At 38.0% G+C, this 24,463-nt stretch overlaps 1 protein-coding gene across 3 annotated transcripts; it reads left to right on the top strand.

Moving 5' to 3' along the window:
- On the top strand, positions 1–22,432 carry MYBL1 (MYB proto-oncogene like 1). Of its 3 annotated transcripts, none has more exons than XM_040545799.1 (16): positions 1–154; positions 3,329–3,431; positions 3,557–3,628; positions 5,190–5,282; positions 6,361–6,581; positions 8,361–8,544; positions 8,761–8,835; positions 10,475–10,576; positions 11,802–12,035; positions 12,334–12,699; positions 13,164–13,306; positions 13,705–13,819; positions 15,519–15,635; positions 15,719–15,823; positions 17,812–17,991; positions 19,829–22,432. In XM_040545799.1, exons 1-16 carry the CDS (start codon positions 135–137, stop codon positions 19,955–19,957), a joined length of 2,259 nt encoding a protein of 752 aa, XP_040401733.1. In that variant the 5' UTR covers positions 1–134; the 3' UTR covers positions 19,958–22,432. The 3 variants fall into 3 exon arrangements, with proteins under 3 accessions (XP_040401733.1, XP_040401732.1, XP_040401734.1); XM_040545798.1 differs by having other exon boundaries at positions 10,472–10,576; XM_040545800.1 differs by lacking the exon at positions 17,812–17,991 and having other exon boundaries at positions 10,472–10,576.
- Positions 22,433–24,463: the final 2,031 nt, after the last annotated feature.

Here is a 24,463-nt window from a genome sequence, read left to right as displayed (position 1 = left end):
CCTCCTCGTTCGGCCGCCGGTGCCCGTCTCCGTCGTCCGGGGGGGCGAGCCCGAGCCCGGGCCCCTGCGGGGGCCGGGGGACGCCGCGCCGCGCCCCGCCGCCGTGGCGGCCCCCCCTATGGTGCGCGCCGAGGATGGCGAAGCGGCCGCGCAGGTGAGCGAGCTCCGAGCCCCGGGACCCGGCCAGGTGCTAACGCCTCCTCCCCTCCCTCCTCCTCCTCCTCCTCCTCCTCCTCCTCTTCCTCCTCCTCCTTCGCCCCCCATGCCCCCGCAGGTGCCCCCTGCCCGCTGCTCAGGCCGCGGTCCCCGCCGGCTCTTCCCTTCCTTCCCTCCTCCTCCTCGCGGTGAGGCCGGGGGCCTTCTCGGTTTGGGGGTGTCGCAGTCTGGCCTGAGGTTTCCTGGGAGAGGAGAGGACCTTCTCCTCGGGAGCTCCAGCCCCAGGTGGTCTTGGTGCGGTTTTCCTCTTCCCGACACGAAAATGGGTGTGTCTTTGCGTTCAGAAGGTGGGTCTCGGGGAGCTGTGTTATTGCTCGTTATTCTTGACCTAAATAGCAAATCACTTTCTGGCAAGCGATAAAGAAATGTGAAGGAGGAACGAGAAGGGAAAAGGATGCTCTGTGAGTAATGCTAACGTGTGTTACCTCTGGCATGTGGGCTTTACCGTGGCTACACTCTCCTAATCTAACTGGGGATGCTTTTGAAGTTACAGACGCCTTCCATGATGCGAAAACAGTTTCTAAGCTAATACCCGTTTTCTGAAAACCTGCAAGTAAAGCAAGCAAGGAGTGCTTTGGGGTGCTGCTAGCGTGAGGAACAAAGATGCGCTGGGAGGCTTTGCTTGCAGGAGTCAGCTCACGGTGTTTTTGTTGCTCCTAATCTGCGTTCTGTAATGAGATATTTTCATCCGTGCTACTGCAAACAATAGTTTCGTCTTTACAAAGCTTTAGCCTGTGTTATCTATCAGTGCGGAGCGCTTTGATGTCAGAACAGAAAATAAAACTGGCTGTGGATAGCGGGGGAACCTTTGGGTAGAGATCAGTGGCCCCAGAAGAATGCTGTGGCGGGTGATGTTCCCCCAGATGAAATCATCCCAGCTGCAAGTTTACATAAAGGTGCCTTCAAGGTCGTGGGCTTAAGTGTGCAGTAAAAAGAAACAAGTCTGGTTCAGCCCCAGGTGGAATTAAGTTTAATTTTGTTAAACTGTGCTTGTTTCTTGCGTTTGGAAGTTCTTTTTTCTGTGAATGGTTCTCACCTCAGAATTACAAAATAAACAAGACTTGCCTCGTGTTTGCCTTTAAAGACAGTTAGCACAGCTCGTGCAGTACTTTATTTATTCTTTCAGATTACTTATTTGGTGAAACTCGGTGCCTGTGTTCCCCTCACGTGGTATTTTAGTCCAGCTCCATAACTAAGCGAAATGTCAAACGAACAACCTAACGCCCTTGAAAGTCTCTTCATAAATCGAAATTTTAAGCAGACAGCCCCAGATGTTCCTGTAGGAGTGATTTATACACCGGCTGTGCCCGGCCCCGCACCGGGCCGGCCCCGGTCCCCACGGAAGGCGCCGGCAGCGGAACCGCAGCACCGACCCCAACGGCCGCCGGCCGGCTCCTACCGGCGCTCTCGGCATCGCTGCCTTTTGTCTTTTGCTTTTCTTCTTTCTCCTTTTTTATTTTTTTCTTTTTCTTTTTTTAAATCCCCCATCGCTTTTCACGCAACTGAAGACTCAGTTCTTGAATTAGGTTGTTGTGCGGTGGCTGAGCGGGGAGGTCACGTTGATAGAGGGCTTAACCGCCAGGCCAGATTTTTAGGTATAAGTGGATTGTGCGGTTTACTTGGTATAAAACAGGATTATGATACCAAGATACGCTCCTGAAGTTTGTCGAGAGCCTGTGGGAAAGAGACAAAAAAGAAAAAAGGGGAGGAGGAAGAGCTCTTAGTTACCTGCGAGCTTAAATCCTATTTTCTTAAGTCCTAAGCCAGTTAAGGCAAAACTCTTAGAATCATTGTTATAAAATAGATTTGCAGCTCTTTTCCCTTTTCTCAAAAAAAACAAAACAAAACAAAAACAACAATATTGACCTTTAGACAAGCTTAATGCCTTGCATCTTACTGGCTCCACAGAGTTTTAATATGTGTATGTGTTACGAACTATTTTGATTGCATTATGACACTAAGCAGGGAAAATCCTCACGAAAGATGTGGTGTAGGATGTAGAAGCAACGTTAAATACTCTGGCTTTGCAAGAGTTTGGCATGCCCTGCCTTGTAGTAATGCTTTCAAGCAAGTAGTGCTCTCCTGAAACGACCGTGCACTCATGTTAGCTGCGGAGGAGATACTCGCTTCATGTGAAATAACTCATACACGAACGGCTGCTCAGCGTGCTGTGGGGGTGAGCTGCACGTTGTGGGAAGTAATTTAGAGCTCTGACACCTAATCAGTTCTCAGGATACCAGCAGAGGTTCATTTCATAACCGGGAAGGGATTTATTTACCTTTGGTTGAAAAAAGAAAGTCATCTTCGAGACCGAGAAGAATTAATAAACTTAGTTCTGAACACGAACTGATGAATTTCGGCTGTCTAACGCGAAGCACTGACTTACAAGTTTAAGAGATGTTTCCATGAAGCATTTCACCGTGCTTATTTGAAAGGCTTTGTTTGCCAAGGCTGTGAAGTAGGTGTTTCTCCGGTAGGTGGAGTGTGATCTACACGGAGCCACAAGGGCTACCTGGCCTCCTGCCCCTCTGACTCTTACCTTAGAGGGTCAGCACTGCTAGTGCAGTTGTTTCTTGCTGTGGTATTCCTGTCTTCGAAGCTGGGAGTTGTCTCTAGTTCCTGTAACACTGAAGCAATGCTTTTATTCAAGGCAGGAGACCATTTAAAATCTCAAGCTGACGCTGAATTGCTTGGCAACCTTGTTGTGTTTGTTGTATGAGTTATGGAGACAGAATATAATTGTATCTTTTCAGTCTAGGAAACCCATTCATTTTATAAGCTTGCTTATTTAAAATAAAGGTTCATAAATATGTTACGAGAAGATGATCTTAATATCTTTTGCTTCAGATTTAAGTCTTGGATTGGAATGACTTATCTGTCTGTATCCCAGTATATGGCCTAGAAACCGAAGCTAATTCTGTTCCTTTGCCATAGTGACTATAAGGCTCCTTCTGGAGGCAGATGTTATGTTCAAGCAAATTCTGTGTGTCATAACAATATATACGGATTGGGGGGAAAAAAGCTTGGAAAGAAAGTTTAGAAAAAAATAAGTTATTCAGAGTTATTTTAAACTCTACTTCTAACATCTTTGTTCTTCTGTTGTACTCTGCAGTGAAGAAGAAGATGACCTCCAATACGCGGATCATGACTACGAAGTCCCACAGCAAAAAGGTTTGAAGAAGATATGCAACAGGGTGAAATGGACCCGGGATGAGGTAATACTTTATTTTGCTTTAATTTCATTCCTATTCAATATTGTTAGCGTGCTGAAATGTGTTATTCTTTAGTATTATATTGAGATAGCCCATAGTATTTATTGGCCAAGCTTATGTCTTAACAGGATGAAAGGCTAAAGAAGCTGGTGGAACAAAATGGTACAGATGATTGGGCTTTCATTGCTAGTCATCTACAAGTAAGTTGAATCTTTGCTTCAGTTAAGTTCCCTTGTAATATTTATTTATTTTGGTCATATGTCTAGTTTGGAATTGAGGTGAAACAAACCAGAAACACTTAGTACTTAAAAAATATATGTCTATATTTTAAAGGATGCTTGTAATTTGGACTTGAAATCTAGCTCAGACATCAGAAAACCTTACTAGCTCTGACTGGGACTTGAATGATGATTTAAAATGACTTTTTTTTTTTAAAAAAAAAAAAAAACGCTTGCTGTTTGTTTTTATTATGTAATATATTCTGGCTTTCCAGCAGTTAGGAGAGTGGATTGCACCTGAAAGATTGCTTCAAAGCAGCCCGATCAATTTCCTAAACACCTTAGGAAAAGGTGTTTGTATGTTTCTGTTCTGTTTTTTTTGTTGTTGTTACAGTGATGTCAGCTTCCCTAACAAATACAATCTTTCCACCTAATGATATCTTCAGTTGCTATGAAGGAGGTTGGCAGGAGTAGCACTGTGTTACTGATGCTCTTTTGCTAGGAAGACCAACTGGATCTTCAGTTAACAGCAATTAAAGGCATTCAGAAGCTGCCATGTTTTCACAACTATTTCACAAATAAACCCCTCTATTCTCTACAAAAAAGTGAAGATTGCTAGAAGGTGACTCAGGGGAGGAGATGCAGCCAGTGTTCTCCTTCAATTCGTTGCTGCTAAAGCAGAACTGAAATGACTTTATTGCTTTATCCCATCATACATCTTCGCTTCTCAAAATATGTTGTAATTTCAGAAATGGTAGGTAAAAACACTACAAGGCTACAACTTCCAAATTTTTCTTGCACTGAAAATAGGAACAGGTAGCCTTTATTGAAAGTCTGTCTTTCACAGCTTGTCTTCTCCAGGAAATTATTTATTCTTTTAACAAACTCTAGCGTTTAAACATAGTGTCTACTTGGGATTAACTTGAAGGTACTGTGCTTAACCTAATTCTAGGTGTAACAGTGTTCTGGATGTTTTTTGAGGTCTTGCAGACTGCCTCTCATTTAACTTTGTCTTAGCATGGTAGACAAGCCCAGCGAAATGTTGAACTCAGTACTTGCTGTCCAGCAGCTTGCACTGAAGAGAGCAAATTAGCGTATCCCAGTGTCGTAAAAGGTTTGCTAGTATGCTGTGTTGGGACAGGCTCTTATCTGTGTATTTTTAGGGATCTGACCAACTACCCTAGTAGTCCCAAACTTTATTACAGATGCTTTTTAGGAGGTGAAGTGAAAGCTTCTCTTTCATAACTGGGAACAATATTTCAAAAGATCCTTAGTGAAGCTACAGAAAAGCACCATCTGTCCTTAGCAGAAAAAGCAATGTTGTTTAATTAGTGTGTGTTAGCTAAACTTGATATAAATCTCTTTTCCTTAACACTGTAGTAAAGAACTGAGAACACTTGCATTTGAGATATAAAGAACCTATACCTAGAAAAAAGATCTCAATAAGGCTCTTAATTTGAAATAATTTAATAATTCTGGCTAACTAAGATTTTAATCTTATGTATTTAAAAGTTTAAGCAGCTACACTGGTCTTCTGTTTCAGAATCGTTCAGATTTTCAGTGCCAGCATCGATGGCAGAAGGTACTAAACCCAGAATTGATTAAAGGTCCCTGGACTAAAGAAGAAGATCAGAGGGTAATGAAAACTAATTGATATTGTACTCTTTTACTGTAATAAAATTGACATATGGCTGCTAAGAGTGTCTACCTTTTTCTTAGGTTTCATCCCCACACAATGTTGGATGCATCTTGTGACATAGTGAATTACATTATATTATATTTTGCTGTATGTGAAGAAGAAAATGCAGCTGCTCTTAAGCAGATGGAGTGTCTGGTCTGCTCGAGTGTTTCATTTCCCTTTGCTCAGCTTGCTAGCTGAACTCTAGCTCACTAAGTAGAGGAGATCTCTTTATGGCACCAAAGACCAAAGGTCTTATTTACATCCTTTATTTCTTGCACCCATCAGGCTTACAGGAGTTGGGACTGAGGGAAGTTATTTCATGCTCTACTCTTAAAGAAGCTAATAACGGTGTTTTTGATTCCTTCTCCCCGCCTCTGTTGATCTGCCCTGCAAATTTCTGCCTCGTAAACCTGCACTGCACTTTAGGGAGGTATACATTGAGCTTTCACGTACAATATTTCAAATCCACTGCTTATTGCCATTGCATAAAGCTTATAAGCTGTTTAAAACCAGTATTTGTCAAATTCTGGATGTGATCTGCCTAATGTATTATTTGACAGTTCTTGTCAGCCTTTTTAAGGAAAGGCTTCTATTGTGTTTAAAAGAGAAAACAAACAAACAAAAAACACAAACACAAAAACCCCAACCTTGTAGAGACTGGATGGAGGTTGGAATGGAGGTTCTTATTTCATGATGCTTCTGAAAGAAGTCAAACCAAGCATCTTCACCAGCTACTTCTTCCAACTTTCCTAATGTCACTTTATGGAATGGATGACTGGAGTCCTGAAATGTCCAAATATCTGTTGTCATCGGTATATACTTATATTCTAAACCCAGGGTTTAATAAACAAATTTTTGAAAAATAATTTTTAAAAAGCCAAGTCGCGTTATACCTCTGTAGGCCTACTATCTTATTAAATTGACTGTCATAATCCTTTCCTAAAACGTGAGTTCATCTGTGTTCTCAGTTTTTTTTTTTTGATTAGGAAAAATTAGGAATTGTGTTTATAACATGCTTTTATTTGTGTTCCAGGTTATTGAATTAGTTCAGAAGTATGGTCCAAAACGCTGGTCTCTAATTGCAAAACACCTGAAAGGAAGAATAGGCAAGCAATGCAGAGAGAGATGGCATAACCATCTCAATCCTGAGGTAAAAAAGTCTTCATGGACAGAGGAAGAGGACAGAATAATCTATGAAGCTCACAAGCGTTTGGGAAACCGATGGGCTGAAATAGCAAAGCTTCTTCCTGGAAGGTGCTTTTCAACTCTATTTGTGTTAAATATTGGAATATGGAAAGCAGTCGTTTCAAAATTCTTTCCAATGTGATTTCCTAGTCAGAGATCATCTGTTGAAACTTGTTACAACTTCTCTATCTTGATAAATAATGAAATCCTTATCTTTTTAAGATTTTTGCATTTGGTTATGTTCTCCTAAAAAGACAGAAAACCAGAGAAGGTTTTCTAGCACCCTGCAGGTTCCTTCAAAATCCTGTTCACTTATAATACATCTAGTTTAAAAGAGCTGAAAAAGTTCTTGCAGAGCTGAAGAGAGTTCCTGCAAGTAATAGTGGAAGAATGCCTTAACATCCTACGACTTGATATCAAAGTGCCTTCATTAACATACATTTTGGGGTGACTTCCTTTTTTTTCTAATTTTTGTGCAACACTTCTTTTTAAACCGGGCACTCAAAAAGGAGACTTTAAGTAACCTTCAAAACTCCAGGCTTAGGAATCGTGTATTGCAAAGTTTGTTGATTACCATGTAGAATCTAACTTAAGAATGAATTGTATGCTTTGTTCTCTTTATCTTTGTTTCAAGTGTGGTTGCCAACTTACATGCTTGTAGAAAACAATTTCAGTGTATAAAGAGTTTACTGAAATAAAATTTTAGCCTTGTACTGTTAATAATTCAATGTTAAGCTGACCCTCTGAATTTGGGGTGTATATTCAGGAGGTGACTGCCTAGCATGTTCATAAGGAATGTCAGCTCTCGTTATGATGGAAGAATGAGTCCTTTGGAATGTGTGTTTAAAAGTTTGAAATTTTGATAAAGTATTGAAGCCATGAATTGCAGGAAATCCTTTGGAGGAATGGGAAGGGAATGGATTGAATCTGAATAGAATTTCAGGGAGGGAAGATGAGACTGTAAAGACAGAGGCATTCCTCACTTAGTAACTTATTAATTGAAAATAAACCCAAGATGAGCCTCTTACCTGTAGGTTAGATCCTAGACATGGGCAATGGTGAAGAGTCTAACAGTAGTGGGATGAAAAAGGGAGTGAAAATACCTCTTGGAGTTGAGCTCTAGTCAAGCATACCTCTCTCTAATGCTAGTAGTAATATTGCTAGCATTTTAGATTGCAGTGCATTCATCCTCTACTCTTGCCTAGTACTAAAAGCGATTTCACCGTGCTTGTCAAACTGCAGGCCTTTTGTTTCCAGGGGAGTGGCAGTAGCTACTGGTCTTTTGCCATCCCTGCTTTCCCCAGACAAAAACAGAGCACCAAGAGTTATTGGGATGTTCTTCCACAAAGCTGCACATGCAGCTTTAGAGCTGGGAACGCATACTGTCATTTTAGGAAAGATGATTTCAAATGGTAAACGCTGCCCATTGTATTCTTACCACGCTGCAGGACAGTAGGCTGAGAGCCTTAGCTTGATGTTCTGCAAATTTTTAGCACAGGGTAAATGATCTTGTGATACAGAACACGTTGCTGTTCCAAGTATCTGAGAAAAATGATTCTCACTCATGATAATAGCCAGAACCAAGGCTTTCTCTTTTCTGCGCCTATCTTCCTGCAGACTTGAAACTCAATAGAAGGAAGTTTTGAAAAGAGCAGCTTTCTAGTAATTCTGTCAAAACAACAACAACAACAACAACAAAACCCACACTGATAGACCTTTCAAAGCTACTGGAGCTTTCTGGATTTGTGGCTTCAGATTAACCTGCTTGTAACAAACCCTGTGAACTATGCCATATTTTAAACTTTCTGAGATACGGAAACCAGTTATTGTTGTACACTTTCATTTTAGGACTGATAATTCAATTAAAAATCACTGGAACTCAACAATGCGAAGAAAGGTGGAACAGGAAGGATATTTACAAGATGGTATAAAGTCCGAAAGAGCTAGTTCATCCAAACTTCAGCACAAACCTTGTGTGACTATGGAACACTTGCACACTCAGAATCAATTTTACATACCTGTTCAGACACATGTAAGTTCTAAATTCAGAATAATTAGTGTTTCCCAGTTTCAAATCGTATATTGGGTTTGGAACTAGAAACAAATCTGTAAGAACAAAGATCTGTTAAATATTTTTATGATGATATGGTAAGTTATGGTTTCTAAACTATAATAGTTCATATACAATAAACTAGAGCTACTTTTATAGCCTTTTTTTAAGGGTATGTAAATGATTTGTGTCTTTTAGATTCCAGCATACCAGTATGCCTCACCAGAAGGCAGCTGTATAGAACATACTTCTGCTTCTGCCAACTTAGTTCAGGTAAATTGTTGTGTGTTGTAAATGAAGAGACTGTACCATGTATTATGCTGTAAAATGAAGAGTAAATGCATAACTTCAAAATGCCTCTAAGTCTTTATCATTCGTCTAAATTTATGTCTGTTCCTCTGTAAGTAGATTTTCTGACTTGATCGATAGATAGTTCTAGATAGGAAAAAAGGAGCTGTCTTCATAGATCCCAGTGCTGCTGGGTTTGTTTGTTGTACTCTTTCTCTTTTTTTCCTCCTTAGGAGAGCTTTACAAGATGATAGTGAGGGGCACAATACGTTATTTCTTTATGTAGTATGTAAACACAAGAATTGTGCTTATTTCTGACAGAAGTATGACTTAAAACAGTTATTAGTGAAATATTTAGATAAAAATTACAACCCATTTGTATTACCTAATTCCTGTGAGATTTAAAGATGGGTTTTTACTACTTTATGTATGTATTAAATATAATAATACCTGAAAGATTCCATTCAAATAACTAACTAAAAGTTATGGCTGTACTTTTTTGTTCTCAGTATGCTTTATTTTTTTCTGACTGATGAACATTTGTCAATCAGCTGAAAATGCTGTTTTGGAGCATTCTAAATACTGAAGCATTGAGAAACTGTAGAGAAAAAAAAAACATCAAAAACATATTGGTTCCCTTTTGCTCACGTTTCTTGTTTACTAAGTAATGGATTTGGAATTCCTTGTGTGGTACAGACTAAATGTAGATGTTGGCTTGCAATATGACTTCCTGGAAGAATTTTTGTGAGTTTGAAATCAGTAAAACAATTTGACATAGGGAAACATAGACATTTTGTTTGCACTAGGTGTGTTATATTCATTCTGCAGAACTCTGTACCTAACTATAAGTTTCCCTGTGCAGTTCATCTGCTTCATAGTGAATTTTCTTCTCTGATCTCAGTATAAGAATACAAATCCTAACAAAACCTCATATAGCTTCTGACACTTTGGATTGTACTATAATAAAGAGATGTTTAAGATATTTGCTACCCCTTGAAATCCTCCCTAAACCAGGGAGTATAACTAGTTTTGAAGCTCCCGGCATATATTTTCACTTGGCTGTATTTATAACAGTATTAGAAAGTTTTAGGGAGGTTTAAAAAACAAAATAAAACCAGAACATGATTAACTTGTTTTCATTTCTGATAGTAGTGGTAGAATGGTTTGTCTGGACATTCCGAAAAGAAATGTTGATTTGAAACACTTTCTTACTTTCTTACGTGCTTAGTTGAGGGAAGAACAAATCATTCAAAATTGTAGGAAACACATGAGAACACAAACACATCTATCGAGATGCCAGTACTGTTGCTTCTATGAAAGGTGGAACTGAGTAACTTTTTTAGTTAAAAAGTGCTATAGTATAGTTAGCGTTTATAGACCGTGTTAGAAACCATATTAGCTTGTTTACTACTTTAACACCAGATCCATCTCCTGTTAATTGCTGGAGTTGATTTACTTGCAAGTGACTACTGCATTACAAAATATGACACAGCTGGAATGGCTCTGTTCCAGCTGTGTGCAGATTGCTGGTAAAAATGTAGCTGAAGTATGATGTAGATCCTTGCTGTGAAGGGGTGACAGAAGTGGAAAATAGTAATGGCTTCTTTCTTCAATTTTTCAGCAGTCATTTATTGATGATGATCCTGATAAAGAAAAGAAAATAAAGGAGCTTGAATTGCTGCTTATGTCAGCAGAGAATGAAATCAGAAGAAAACGAGTATCATCTGTAAGGACTGTAAATTTCTGTAAATATTTTAATATGCTTTACTGAGATTAATCTTTGGTCAGGCATGTTTGGATTTGTATGGTATTTTTTCATCCGACCTTCTAAAATCAAAGTTATTGTTCAGTTGTAAAACAAACTCTATATGTTAAATTGAAGCAAAATATTTTTAGTGCCGTTTTCTAAACTGAGAACAACAGAAATGTGACCTGCAATTTGACACTTATTCCTAATTTAAGGCCTACAATTTTAATTCTTTTCAAAGGGTAGCAAGTGCTTGTTGATATCACTGCAATTCAGTTTTATAGATCAGCAACGTCAATTAACTGTCCATCAGAGAGAAGTGAAAGATGTATTGGATTTGTCCTATTTGATTTCAAAAGTTTATCTCTGGTCTTGTGTATTATATTTTTGTCAAACTTCGGTGTGTGCTTGCAGTACGTATTATCCACATTTGGACATGTCAAATACTATATAAATTTGCACTGTACATAATTTTCATGTGCTTGAGTAGAATGGGAGAAGCTTGCAAATGATAGCCATTTCCTCAGGAACAGAGGGCTGTGAGCAACATCAAATACTTAACCCAACTTTACTGATTGGTATTTTAGATTACAGGTCAACCTCCAGTTTTTACGTGGTGGAGCTATTTCTGTCATTCTCTTGAAACAGTGCGATGTTCTCCTAATATAGTAGAATCTACTTTGCTTCTAGATTTTCAGTGCAAACCAGAATCTGCTTCTTGAGCACTAAGTGGTATACTAAAATGGGATAACCACTTAAAAGTTAAGCAAGCTGTCAGGGTAGAATCTTCATTAAAAATCTGATCATACTGGAAGTATTTCACATTTTAGGAACAGTTTCTAACCTTAAAACGTACCTTGTACTTTAGTGAAGATGACTTTTTAATATGCTGATGTTCAGGAACATAGGAGATTTCATCACAGATGGCTTCCAATACAACCAGTAATTATCTATGTACGAGCATGTATAAAATATGAATGAGGGTTGAGATAAGAATCTGTCAGGATTTGAGAATGTTTAGTATATTAACATAAGGAGAACGCTAACTGCATTAATGTGGACAGGTAATTGGTGTTTGAAAAAGCAAAAGTTAATAGTTTAGCTTAGTCTTTCCACATACTGCTTATTTTCTCCCCCACTTAACAATTGACTCTGTTCAACTTCTAAGTTGAGCAAGATTAACATATTTCTTCATACTTTTTAGCAAGCTGGAAATTTACCTACTTGGTCTGGAAGTTTTGTCATGGAAGACTGTGTGTCTAATACACTAAATAGCCTTGGGGAACAAACAAGCGAGTTCTACAGCATGGATGAGACCCAGGGCACATCTGTTCAACAGAATTCACCCACTAAGTATTTGGCAGTGGAAGCGAATGCAGTGTTATCATCTCTACAAACCATTCCTGAATTTGCAGAGACACTAGAGCTTATTGAATCTGTAAGTCTGTATTCGTTCTAATAAAAAGTTTATTTAGGCACATCGAAACTTTAATGGGTATAAAATGTTTCTGTGAATACCTTATTCTGCACTTGTCTGTAGTTTTACCCAGATTGAGTGATTTGTTTTATTGCCTGCTTTAAAGCATTCGGAGTTTTAGCATTGTGTGGAAGGAGTATAATACAGTACATGACTTCTGAAGGTAGGTAGAGAGGTAGAGAGCTGTTAGATTGGCGAGTCGTGAAATAATCTCAGATAAGCCTGCTAGTATTTGACTGTTTTGTATCTTGCCTCATAGGATCCCGTAGCTTGGAGCGATGTCACCAGTTTTGACCTTTCAGAGGCTGTTGCATCTCCTGTCAAGCCAGCTCCAGTAAAACTAATGCGGATTCAACACAACGAACGGGCTGCAGAGTGCCAGTTTAACGTCGGTGTTGTGCTCGATGGCAAAAAACACAATGTCAGTGGTGAGGAAGAAGGAATTTGTTCAACAACTCCAAACTTAACAAAATTCAGCACTCCACCTACTATCCTAAGAAAGAAGAAGAGATTGCGTGTTGGGCAATCACCAGTTAATGAACTGAATGATGGCTTATGTAATGATGCCATCAATGTTGCACTAAAGCATACGCCAGTGAAAACACTACCATTTTCTCCATCACAGGTGAGTTTATTTTTAAATACAGCTAAACTAGGAAGTCCGCAGGGCATGGGTTATAAATTACAATTACTTTCTCCCCTATTAATACATTGCAGCTTAAACAAATATGTCTAAAAACTTCTTAAAACATGTGTATAAGGGTAGATCTATCAAAAAGAATTTTTAAAATAACAGGTTTCCTTTGTTTTGAAAATTAACTTTCATGCTGGGGAGGATTAATGTCTCAGTTCACCCTTTCTCATGCAAATGGTTGTAGATAGAAGCTTATTGTCTATGGCATAAACAAGCAGTAAGAATTTTAACAAGTTTCAATGATAAATACGGCAAATGTCTTGGAGTATAAGCCAAAGCTTATTGGGGCTTATCAGTAAAAGCTCTTCTGATATATGCTTATGTATTTTTAGTGCTCAATACAATGGTGAAGCTTTGTCCTTTAAGTTAACTTAGTTTTTCTCTCTCATGCTTAGTTTTTCAACACTTGCTCTGGAAACGAACAATTTAACCTTGAAAATCCTGCATTCACATCAACACCAATCTGTGGGCAGAAAGTTCTCATTACGACTCCTCTACACAAGGAAATGACACCAAAAGATCAAAAGGAAAACGTTGGGTAGGGTTATGACATTAAGCATTTGATGGTGTTGCTCAATATACTCGAGTTTTTCTAAATGCTGAGAAATTAGTCTACCTGTTTGTATGCTATGAATGAGTTTTAGAAACCCTCACACCTAAATATTTGTGTACTAACATAAATAGGCTTCCTGTTTTTAATTTAACAGATGGTTAAAATTTTTCTTTTTTTTGAAATACAGAACAAAATCCATTTAAATTTTTTATATGCCTGGGGCAATATTATGGCAATTTTAATACTTCTTGATTCATGGTGGTGGTATCTATTGTGTGAATTAAGGTATTTTAAAATTGTTTGTTAGATTCATTTTATTACATTACTGTTGATAAAGTAAAATATTAAAATGCATATGTGAACACTTCTCTATGTTTGAATAGTTTTAGAACTCCCACAATCAGAAGATCTCTGTTGGGTTCAACACCAAGGACACCAACTCCTTTTAAAAATGCTCTGGCTGCTCAGGAAAAAAAGTATGGTCCTCTTAAACTTACGGTATGTGATGACATCATTTATTTTCTTCTTTTTTAAATTGTCCCCTCTTGTTTTCGAGATATTGTGAGCCTCAGCATGATCTTAAAAAGCATTTTCAAACAGCTCAACAGTCTCAGTGAATTTCAGCGTTATCCAAGAGAACAGCTAGACCATGGATTAAAAAAAAATAGAATGTTTAATATGTTTCAGACTTTCTATGCTGAACAGACTGGTGTCCTTCAGTGTAGTATGCATGCATTGCCTTTTTGAACGGTATTCAGTACATGCAAACACTTGACCCACAGTAATCTTCTGGAAGTACTGACATAGACTAAAACATTGTTCCTGCATTTGTGAGGTGTTTCAAATTTGCATAGCCTTGCTAACACTGTACCTCCTACTAGGTGGTAACATCATTGTCTGAGAACTTACTTTTAATACTTTAGCATTCTGGTTTTCAAACAACAAAATTATAAGTGAGTGAAAGGGGGTGTGTTCTCCAACTGGATAACCCTGTAAGAGCAAACTGGAGAAGAAGAACGTAACTGTAATTGCTTATTTTAACCAGTGTTCACGTTTGACTTGAAAAAATGCACTATCTGAATCTTCTGGGCCATGTAAGAGCTGAGTTGTTTTTTGGTTGTGGTTCTCCTGTACTGCTAGGATTGAAACCAGATAATTATCACAGCATGCTAGTATTTTGAGCTTTTTTGTATGGGAAGATGTTTAGAAGTATTACATCCCTCCTAGGGGTTTACTTGAGTGAACTCTAGAATTTTCTTCAACCTAAAAACAACCCCCTAATTTAGGAGTTCATGTTTCTTCTGAATCTTCTGGCTGTCACAGAAGACCTTTTTTAGTTGACTATGAATAATGTTACATATTTTTCAATTAATCCAATTTTTGCTCCCTTCTTAGCCTAGCTAAGGTATGCTAATGCATAATAACTTTTGGAATTCAGTAGACATATGCTTTTAAAGTTCTGAAAAAATTCCAGCCAATGTATATTGACTACTTCTTTTTTTTGCAAACACAGAAGGTAGCTCAGACTTTGCCACAGGGCTTGGCACCATCTGTGTTACCCTATAGATTCACAGTCTCTCACTATGCAAATGGAGTGGTTTGGCATTTCTGTTTCTGTCCACTGTTAACCTCCTGTTCAAAATCAAATTTTGAGGGCTTAAGGGAATTCTTCTCCTGTTGGTACACAAAGGAGCCATCTGTATGGCTTCTGTGAAATTCTGTACTGTACTTAGGGCTATCAATGTCTTATTCAAAGATTTATGTTAAGATTGATGTAAATTCCTTTCCCAACAAGAGCCATACTTTGATAGTACGCTTTTTAGTATGTTTTTGTGCATATATACATACATGTCTTTATGTGCTTAGTGTATATAAAGAATTTTTATCCCTTTGTCAGTGGGTAACTATCACTAATAAATGTGAACAAATAGTTCACGTCTTCTTTGATGTGGTTTTTGGTTTTTTGAGGCACTGTGTCCAAGTATATGCTTTATCTGGATACAAATAATGTGGAGTAACGTGAATTATAAAATCTGCGTATTCTTGAAATGTTGATCTGTAGTTTATTAACTACAATGGCTTAAATCCTTTATCTGTTATGTTTTGCAAGATCTTTTATCTGGCAGATGTAGAACATGGTAAAAAATAGAAACTAATAGACTTCCTGTATTTTCTCCTCCAATTTTAATTAACTTAGTCGCAACCACTTGCCTTCTTGGAGGAAGACATTAGGGAAGTTTTGAAAGAGGAAACTGGAACAGATATATTTCTCAAGGAGGAAGATGACTCTGTGTATAAAAGCTGCAAGCAGGAGGTAATTTCACAATAATAATTTCAGATAGGAAATAACTTTTAAATAATATTTTACAATCTTTCTCTGCAAAACGTTTATTGCAGCGCAATTCTTCTAAAAAAGTCAGAAAATCACTGGTCCTAGATCCATGGGAAAAAGAAGAGCTTGGTGCCCAGCTCTTTGCTGAAGATAGTGGTTTGGATGTACAGGTGGGTATTAAACTATTAAAGAGCATCACTGGCAGCAACATTAACATAGAATTGAATATTTTTCACTGTATCAGCTAAAAGACTTTGGATTGAGGTTAGAATCATAAATCTATGAAGTGAAAATCACCTTCATGTTGAACTATTACTTTAAGTACTTAAGCAATACTTGAACATTGGTCTTCCATTCATGAATTCTTTCTTTTAGGCCCTCAGGGCAGGGAAGTGGGAAATTTTGACTAGTGAAGTGGCATGGATGCTTAGCAGGCTTGCCATTACAGCAGCATATTTTCCATGCTGGTTAACTAATAAGCTTTAGCATACACAGCACGCTGAAGCTGTCTGTAATTCACCAAGTAGATGGCATTTACCCCTGTGTTTTGCATGCTTGACAATGTGGTAGGCATGATTTGAGGATACGTAATTGCATATTGGGCAGCATGTTTTTCTTTTTCCCACTTGACATCATAGCAGAATACTTTAAGAAATACCAAGTATGTGGGAGATAAAGTTTGTGGTTTTCCTCTGCCTGAAGGAATTCAAATAACTCTCCCGCAGCCACCAAGAAATCAGGAGTTCAGAGATGGGACTGTCTTGGTCTTTCATTTCTTTAAAAAGCAGCCCAATATTTTTTTTCCACTTGAGTGACTGAATAAATTAATCTTTAGTCTTGTAGTTTGTGGGAAAGCTTTATTATAATATAGTTCTTAATTAAGCACTTACATGCATTATTTTCTGAAAGAGCAAATGTCTATGAATTGCAATCAGGTGTTAAGTGATGTTCAAGAGGTAGGAGATAAAATGAACAGGTGCTTAAGTCATACCCCTTTCTGTTTATTGTAGCTGTTTTTTCTAAATTCCCTTCTTAAATGCTTCAGACTCCATTACAAGCTTAGGTGTCTATCTTATTGGGTGTTAGGTGCTCTGCCACCTAGTGGAATTTCTGTGCTTCCCCAAGAACACCTCTGGCTTCTTGTATTCCTCATTGCTGCAGCCATTCAAAACGGAAACAAATATTCAGTGGTCCCTTAGTAAAGTCTTGTTATGGCATGCTATATTGTGCATCTCTGATGGTCAGGTTATCAAGCCTAAACCAAGATACACTATGAGTATTTGGTATATTAGAGGCAGTGGATTGGGAGAAATTGCTTTTCCTCCATCTCGGTGAGGGATGCTGGTACAACAGGAACATTGTCTCCTATGAAAAGAGACGGAGGCTTAATACCTGATTTAAAAATGAAAAATGTGCTAGTCGTTAAGCGGAAATTGTGTGTCAGTGGGGAGGTAAGTTAAGAATGAGGTCCAGGGGAGCATATGTAAAGGCAGTTAAACACATTTTAATGGGGTACTTTTGTAAGTGAACAAGTACGTATGCCACAGTTACTCTCATCTATTTTCATTCTCTAAAACTGCCATATACCTTTTTCCATCTTTGCTGTAGTGAAGCTGGATTATTTTCTTCTTCATTTCCACAAATGTTATCAGCGTATAAAACTCTTCTGTGGCCAATCCAGTGCTTATTTCAGTTCTTAAAGCAGTTCTTCCCCTGATACTGATCTTGATATGGACTTTTTTTTTTTAACTCTAGTCTCCCTGTCCTTACTTTCACAAGGGTTGTACTAAACTGAATTACAAGTTTTTTTTTTCTTTAGAATTATTCTGTAGTTACCACTTGACTTGATAAAGTTTGCTCTTAACAGAATGACATCAGCTGTAGCAAGGCTTTATATGGAAGAAACTATTTACTCAGTAATGCTGAAACCATGCTAGCAGCTAATCATTTTACTGTGCTCAGTATTGACTGTGAATTCTAGTATAGAGCAGGCTGGTTCGCTTACGCAGTGTGCATCACTTCCTTTCGTTTTTTTTTCCTAGGGTCTGTCTGATAGTATTTGCTTTGTTTTCATTTTGGCTTCTCTTCAAGCAGTTGAATATTATTTCTATGAAATACTAATTATTATTCATGTTCCCTACCCGCTTCTTTTTAATAGTCAGAAAATGTATATACTACGTCTTTATTAATGATACCATTGTTGGAAATACATGACAACAGATGTAACCTGACATCAGAAAAACAGGATACAAATTCATCAAACAAAGCAAATGCAGTAATTAAGAAGAAACTGAATGCATGTGCTTCAAAAAATGTCAAAATGGAGAAGGCTCTTCAGGTCTGGTTTCAAAGTTTTCTGTTAGTTTGGTTAGCTGGTTAACTATTAAATAATTTATTTTTTTGTTTCTGTCTTCTAACATCTAGAACAGTTCTATTCAGTAATCTAGTTTGGGTCAGTGTTTCCATTATCCATATTTCTCATAAGTTGGTTGTATGGTCCCTGAAGTGTTCGCTCATACCCAAGTTCATTAAATGCGACCCTGATGCTTCTATAAATGCTCCCTAAGATTTAAATATGTGTGCTTGTGGAGGGGTCAGGATAGCAGAGATGTAGAAGATAGGATTGGGTGCTCAAGTCAAGCACTAAGAAAGTTTGCAGCACTGACTTGTTGCAAACTGAACTTCCGCAGCACCTACATTTCTTGAATTTGTCTGGTCCTTGCTTCATAATAACCCCAGTGGGATTCGTTAAGCAGAATTAGTCTGCAGGTTCTGTTTGGTAATTGTTCTCGTAAAGTGCCTGTTCTTGTACAACTCTATATTTTCCATATCACTAAAACTGTTAATTGGTTCAGCTAGTGGAACCTAGTTCGTGTGTGTGCGCTTGTGTCTTGACCACCAGGTTTAGGGAGAGATTCTCTTTGACCGATTTGGCACCTGTCCTAATTTGCCCTGTAGAAGTTAATGTGTCTTCTCAGAACATCTACTTATCTGAATAAATTAAGGGGAAAAAAATAAAAAAATGAAAGGCAAGGCACCTGGAGTCTGATCTTCCATGGTCCACTTAATTGCTCTAACATTCTTCCATGGTCCACTTAATTGCTCTAACAGTGTTTTTAAGCACAGAGCCAACAGTATTTCTTTCTGATACTTCTTAATGAGAAGGAAGAATAAACCTCGTATAGTTATTCCATAGCTATTCCAAAACAGAATTAAATGCTGTGAATTACAGTAAAGGTGACCACATCTGTCTGACCGAGAAGTATGCACTTCTGAATACTTGAAAGGAGGGCTTATTACTGTATTTGCTAATATTCTTATTGAACCATCTTACTCTTTTCCTTCTTTCTCCTCAGGGAAATTCCCTCTCAGTTTACTGGCTCCTCTAAACATGATACCTTTCCGTGAAATACACAGAAATTCAAATGGCTGATTTTCTCTGTGATTTTTTTTCTCTGTTACGTGTTCCTCTCCCTCCCTCCTGCATGAACTAGAATCTTGCAGTCTTCATTATGCTGCAGTCTCCTAGTGTCAGGTCTAATTTAGAGCTGCTACGAATCAGCTTGAGGTTCAATAGCTCATGTGAATGTGCAGGATTTACTTCATGGAAGAAGCAGGACTAGTGGCTCAGTTATTCTTCCATTCGTTATTTTTACTCCTAATGCCTTTGCCATTTCTAATATATCCCCAAGACGTCTTACTGTTCTTCCACAGCTGTCAGTTTGGTTCAATGAAATCCTTTACAGTATCTTTTCAGCTGCCAAACCATTTTGCCTTCCTTGGTGTCACCAGACAGCTGTCAATAATGTGTTTTGCTGCATGTTCAACTTAGCACGTTTAAAGGGAAAGATATCCAAAAGAAGATGACTTAATTAACTTCTCTTTTATGTTTCAATTGTTGAACTAATCTGTTTTTAAGAGCATTTTTGGTGTGTGTTATAGCTTAAAAATGTAACACAGATATACTGCTGCTGAGCTGGATGGGGGGGGGATGAAAGGGCTTTGTCACAGGTTTTAGGTATTGTAGACTAGAATCCTTCTCATTAAAATACAGTATTGCTAGAATTTGATAAGTTATTACTACTCTGGAAGGCTGCATGAGACTTGCTTAATTCTAAGGAAGAAGTGTTTTAGTTAAAAGAAGAATCTTTTTAACGGAATTCTCTTTTATGCAGTCAAATTGTGAATGGGAAGCAGTTGTTTATGGAAAAACAGAAGATCAGCTTATCATGACTGAACAAGCAAGAAGGTATCTGAGCACATACACAGCTACCAACAGCACTTCAAGGGCTCTGATTCTGTGATGGTCACTGCAACTGACAGCCGTCTCTTTCCATTGAAACTGGTTCAGTGTCGAAGGAGATTCCAGCACAATACTTGTGAATTAAGTCTTTACTTTGAGACAGTCTGCTAAGGGAAATCTTAAAGCTTCCTTTCTTCTCTTGACTGACAAAGAACAGACATGAAGCTCTACGAAGGGATAGTACAACCAGTTCTGCAATGCATTTCTTACACATTAAAAAAGTAACACCCTGAAATACTATAAAGAATGGTAAAGAGCATTGCAGTACACGTCAACTTACAGTTTTTAAGTCTATTTTTCATATTTATTCTTTTGACTTGCATTGCTTTTTTCTGCTAGTGCATTTTTGATATAGAGTAGGTTTATAGATTGTTAATGGTTTCTGAATGAGCAACATACATGACCGAATGTGCTTTTGCTTATGTAGCATTGTTTGAGTATACAAAGAAACACAATGGGGAGGTGTAAAAAGGAAGGATAGAAAGTTGCACTACTAATTTTTTGGTATGCTGCAAAACAGTGAAATTAACTACAGTGTTAAATATATTTATTTGCGAATGGTACTAGAAGTAGGCAGAGGGGTGAATTAGGTTTTAGTGTAAAGCATCAGTATTTTCTTCATAAATCTCAAAATGAGATGATTGTTGAATGTATTGTACAGTATGTAGGAACAGGGAAAATTTTGTAAATTGGAAAGGAGTCTTTTTATAATTTATTTTCATTTTAAAGCTTAAATGTAGATATTTATATGTATGCAGGTTGTCTAGAAGCCAACGTTGTTTCCTGTTAAAACAGCTGAAATGAAAAAGGACAAGTTTAACCTTAAAGTATGGTATAGCAGAAGAATTACAGAGGTGAAGTGTACAAATCTATACTGTATGTTACATCTACATAAAGATTGCACTATAACCCTTAAATCATGTTGGTCTACAAAATAGTTACAAGGTATACCTGAAATACAACTACTGTTCCCATACCTTGTTTTAATATATTTAGACAAGAAGGTTAGGGTCCTGTATGTGACCCAGGAGTACTTTGTCCTGCATAGGAACTAAAAATTAATGCATTTTTAATTTTTTTTATTTTAGAAGAAACTTGGCACCTTGGATCTCAAAACAGTTTTGTCTGCACTTAAGTTTGACCATTATATACTTACTAAATGTTTGAACAGCAAAGAACATTCTTTTATTTATGAAAATCTTTGTCCTTATTTAAAGTAATACAGGTCACAACAGTTGCTTTAGTTGCCTATTTTAGGTATTTGCACTTATTTTATGTCTTTTTTTTTTTTTGAAGGAATGTTTTCATTTGCTTTCGTTGTAGAAATTTTTATGTAGTTAATTTCTAGCAAATTGCAACGGTGTGTTATCAACAAATACTGACAGGTAAATAGGCTTGTACACTGTAGTTTTAGCTATTTATAATTCAAACACTCTTCCTCTCCACTCCCGGGTGTGCTGCTACAGATGGTGGCAGAATCGGCTTGCTGCTATGAGAGATGGAAAGAGCGAGCATCATATGCACTGTATGTAAAATTACAAAAATGATGTCAGGTTCTCTAGTTAACTTTATGAGATCAACCAGTACTATGCAGGGTGTGGAAAGTATTCCTATCATTTCAATATCAAAGATGGTAGAGAATAATTTATTAATGGAGAATTTTAACATGTGATGAGTGGCACAAAGAAAGTAAATGGTTATTCAACTTTTTTAAACATCTCAGAGCTTATACAATCCTTATTTTTCGGAGATTTTTTGATATTAAATATTCGCCTGGCTATGATTGTAGTAGGCATAAACATTTTTAGCAGTTTTTAATTCAGATCAAAATTTTTAGGGGCGGGGGGGGATCCTATTAGTAATGGGATTGGAAAATACCCATCATGCTGGGATTAACCTCACCTATGAAAGCTGAGAGGAGGCAATTGGAATTCTTGGCAGTACTAGATTCAGATTACCAGAACGGATTTAACAAAAACATTCTATGCTGGAGACTGCATTTAATTCACAAAGGATGAAATAACACCTTGAGAGAGAATGAATATCTGGAATCTGGATGATATATTTCAGTAGAAGTGGTATCACGAAAACTGCCTATGCCAAGTTTAAGCATAGATTTATGATAAGTAGTTTTAATTTGTGTTGGTATTGGTTGGATTGTCTAGTTAACTCCTACTTTGTTGCTTTAGCAAGAAGGTTTTAATCTTTGATATGTCAGGCATCTTTTATTACTTTTTGAATGTTGTGTGCATTTGCATTTCTTTCAGTTTATAAGTAGATTGTACATGCAGCAGCCAAACTTGCATGAAAATTCAATACATATTACTCCATTTTTTTGTTTTAAGGTTTGACATAATGTACAACAAATGCCTTGTTTATCTTTGTTTTTGTTGTACTACAACTTTTCTTTTATGTAAGAGACTCTCACATACAATACAGACCGTATTAATGTCAGAAATAAAGCATCTACATACCAGGTTACTGCATGTCCCTTTTGTTGGAGACCTGAAACCCTTGGTGCTCTTTAAAGCAGTATCTCTGTGTGCATGTGCATGTGATGCTGCAAGTAACTTAACCTTTTCTGGACTGGGCACAGAGAAAAAGTGATCGTGTGAGTCAGTGGGTTACAGAGCAACACGTGCTTCAACTGAACCTACGTGTAAGCCTCCTCGTATTTGGTTAAAAACTGTGCTTGTCTTTCAAATTTTTAACACAAATACTTAAATACTTATGTACAGGAGGCAGTTAGCGGGATAAAGAATGTTGCTAGAGTAAAGCTGTTTTGTGTTCCCATCATTTATATGGTAGAAATGATATTCTAATAAGTGTGCTTGGATTGCGGGAGTAAAGAGCAAATGTAAGCTGTGCAGCATGATTTTTTTTTTAATACCAGCACGCCTTAATCTGAATTAGACTTTGTTTTATCTTGCTAGAGACATGGGCATTCATTGCCTTTCCCAGTTTTGTGACAAAATATAAACATTAAAATAAGATTATCTCTTTAAGGAAAAGGACAAGGGACTTAACACAAGTCTATTCATATGTCCTGGTAATTTGTATCATCAAGCTTTAAGCTGTATAAGCAAACGGGGTGACTTTTACTGGGGCAGTGATAGCCAGAGCACTGTGTGAATATCCTGCATACCTGCTCATATTTGCATGCATGAAGTTTTCCGTTGCTTGGGACAAGCGAGGTGGGCAGACTGTGCTCTTGTGGCTGGCTGAGATCAGGGCAAAGCACAGGTAGATGAGAGTGAAGTCTCTCTAAGGATGTGCTGGCGAATCTGTTTTTCCTGTGTTGACCTTGCTCAGTGAAAGTAACCGGAGCAGACGGACAGCCAGTAAGCCAAACTTGAAATATGCCGCAACACTCAGTTTGGTTACACAAGAAGTCTCTGAAAGCTTTATTCGAGGGCCTGGCTGTATTTGTAAGAAACGGTCTTTTAAGGAATAGAATAATGAGAACGAGCCGTTCCTACTGCTACTAGGCTGGTTTTACACAAGAAAACTCCTCTGGAGTTGTACCAAATTAAAATTGATGCAGTGTTGTAAGTGAATCAAGCTTCATGAAAGAAGAGCCTTAACACTGGATGCTGGCATGACCACAGCTGCACCATACGTGTGACCAAGCTCCACCTACACAATGCAGACAACAAGTATTCTGAATCTGGAATTTATTCTGGCATCTAGTTTTTGTGGCAAGCATTCTGATAAAGTTTCGGTACAGAGGCAGTAAACATACTAGTATCTTCTAATGCTAGACCTCACTTAAATTTTTTTCTCTTAAGTTTCCTTGACCTTGGATAAGCTTAAGCTTTGCAGGCTTAAATGCTTACTTTCATTAGGGAGCTGTGGGTTACCGTTCCTGTGCCAGCTGAGCCAAAAGATTGGTCCCTCTTGAAGCTGCAGCACACCTGGTCTGTGTGGCTTCCCCGGGAGAAGGGCAGCCTATCCCTCCAGTGGGTTGGACTCTCGCCCTGCAGCCTGGGGGGAACAATAGGGTCTTTGTAGTTCTGCTAGCGTGTGTTAGAAGCAGCTTTGGACATTTAGACCTAATGTTGCAGTTTTGCATAAAGCAAAAATCTGAGTGCTTGTACCCGCTGTGTTACACCTCTGTGGTTACGAAGAAACATCAATACAGCAGCTTCTGTTTGCGTCTGAAGTAACAGATGTGCAGTATGGCATTCTGCAGTATCAGCCTGGATTGGTTGGGTGGTTGAATTTCATTTTCTCTTCTGCTTTGTTGCTGTTTTTATTCTTTTTTTCTTTTCTTTTTTTCTTTTTGTGAGGTGCAGAAGCCATAGTATTCTTCTAGTGTTGCCTGCTGTTAGACTGCAGGAGCCCAGTGATACTATTGCTGTTACAAAATGAATTTTGTCTTCCGGCTACTACCTTTTACAGAAATTCAGGTTTCTTCTATACAGGTTTATTTTTAGAGAGTCCCCAGGATTGTTTACCTGATTCCTGCTTTTGTGTGTCTTTGTAGCCTCTGACTACAGAGAAGATG

The sequence above is a fragment of the Cygnus olor genome, chromosome 2 (genome assembly GCF_009769625.2).
Source record: "Cygnus olor isolate bCygOlo1 chromosome 2, bCygOlo1.pri.v2, whole genome shotgun sequence".
NCBI lineage: Eukaryota > Metazoa > Chordata > Aves > Anseriformes > Anatidae > Cygnus > Cygnus olor.
Note: the sequence above shows the minus strand (reverse complement) of the source record. Positions and strands in the feature narration are given on the sequence as shown.

Coding starts and splice junctions, on each gene's coding strand:
- MYBL1 (XM_040545798.1), top strand. CDS start 135: ATGGCGAAGCGGCCGCGCAG. Junction 3,629..5,189: donor TCATTGCTAGTCATCTACAA/GTAAGTTGAATC, acceptor CTTCTGTTTCAG/AATCGTTCAGATTTTCAGTG. Junction 15,824..17,811: donor ATAGTGGTTTGGATGTACAG/GTGGGTATTAAA, acceptor TCTTTTTAATAG/TCAGAAAATGTATATACTAC.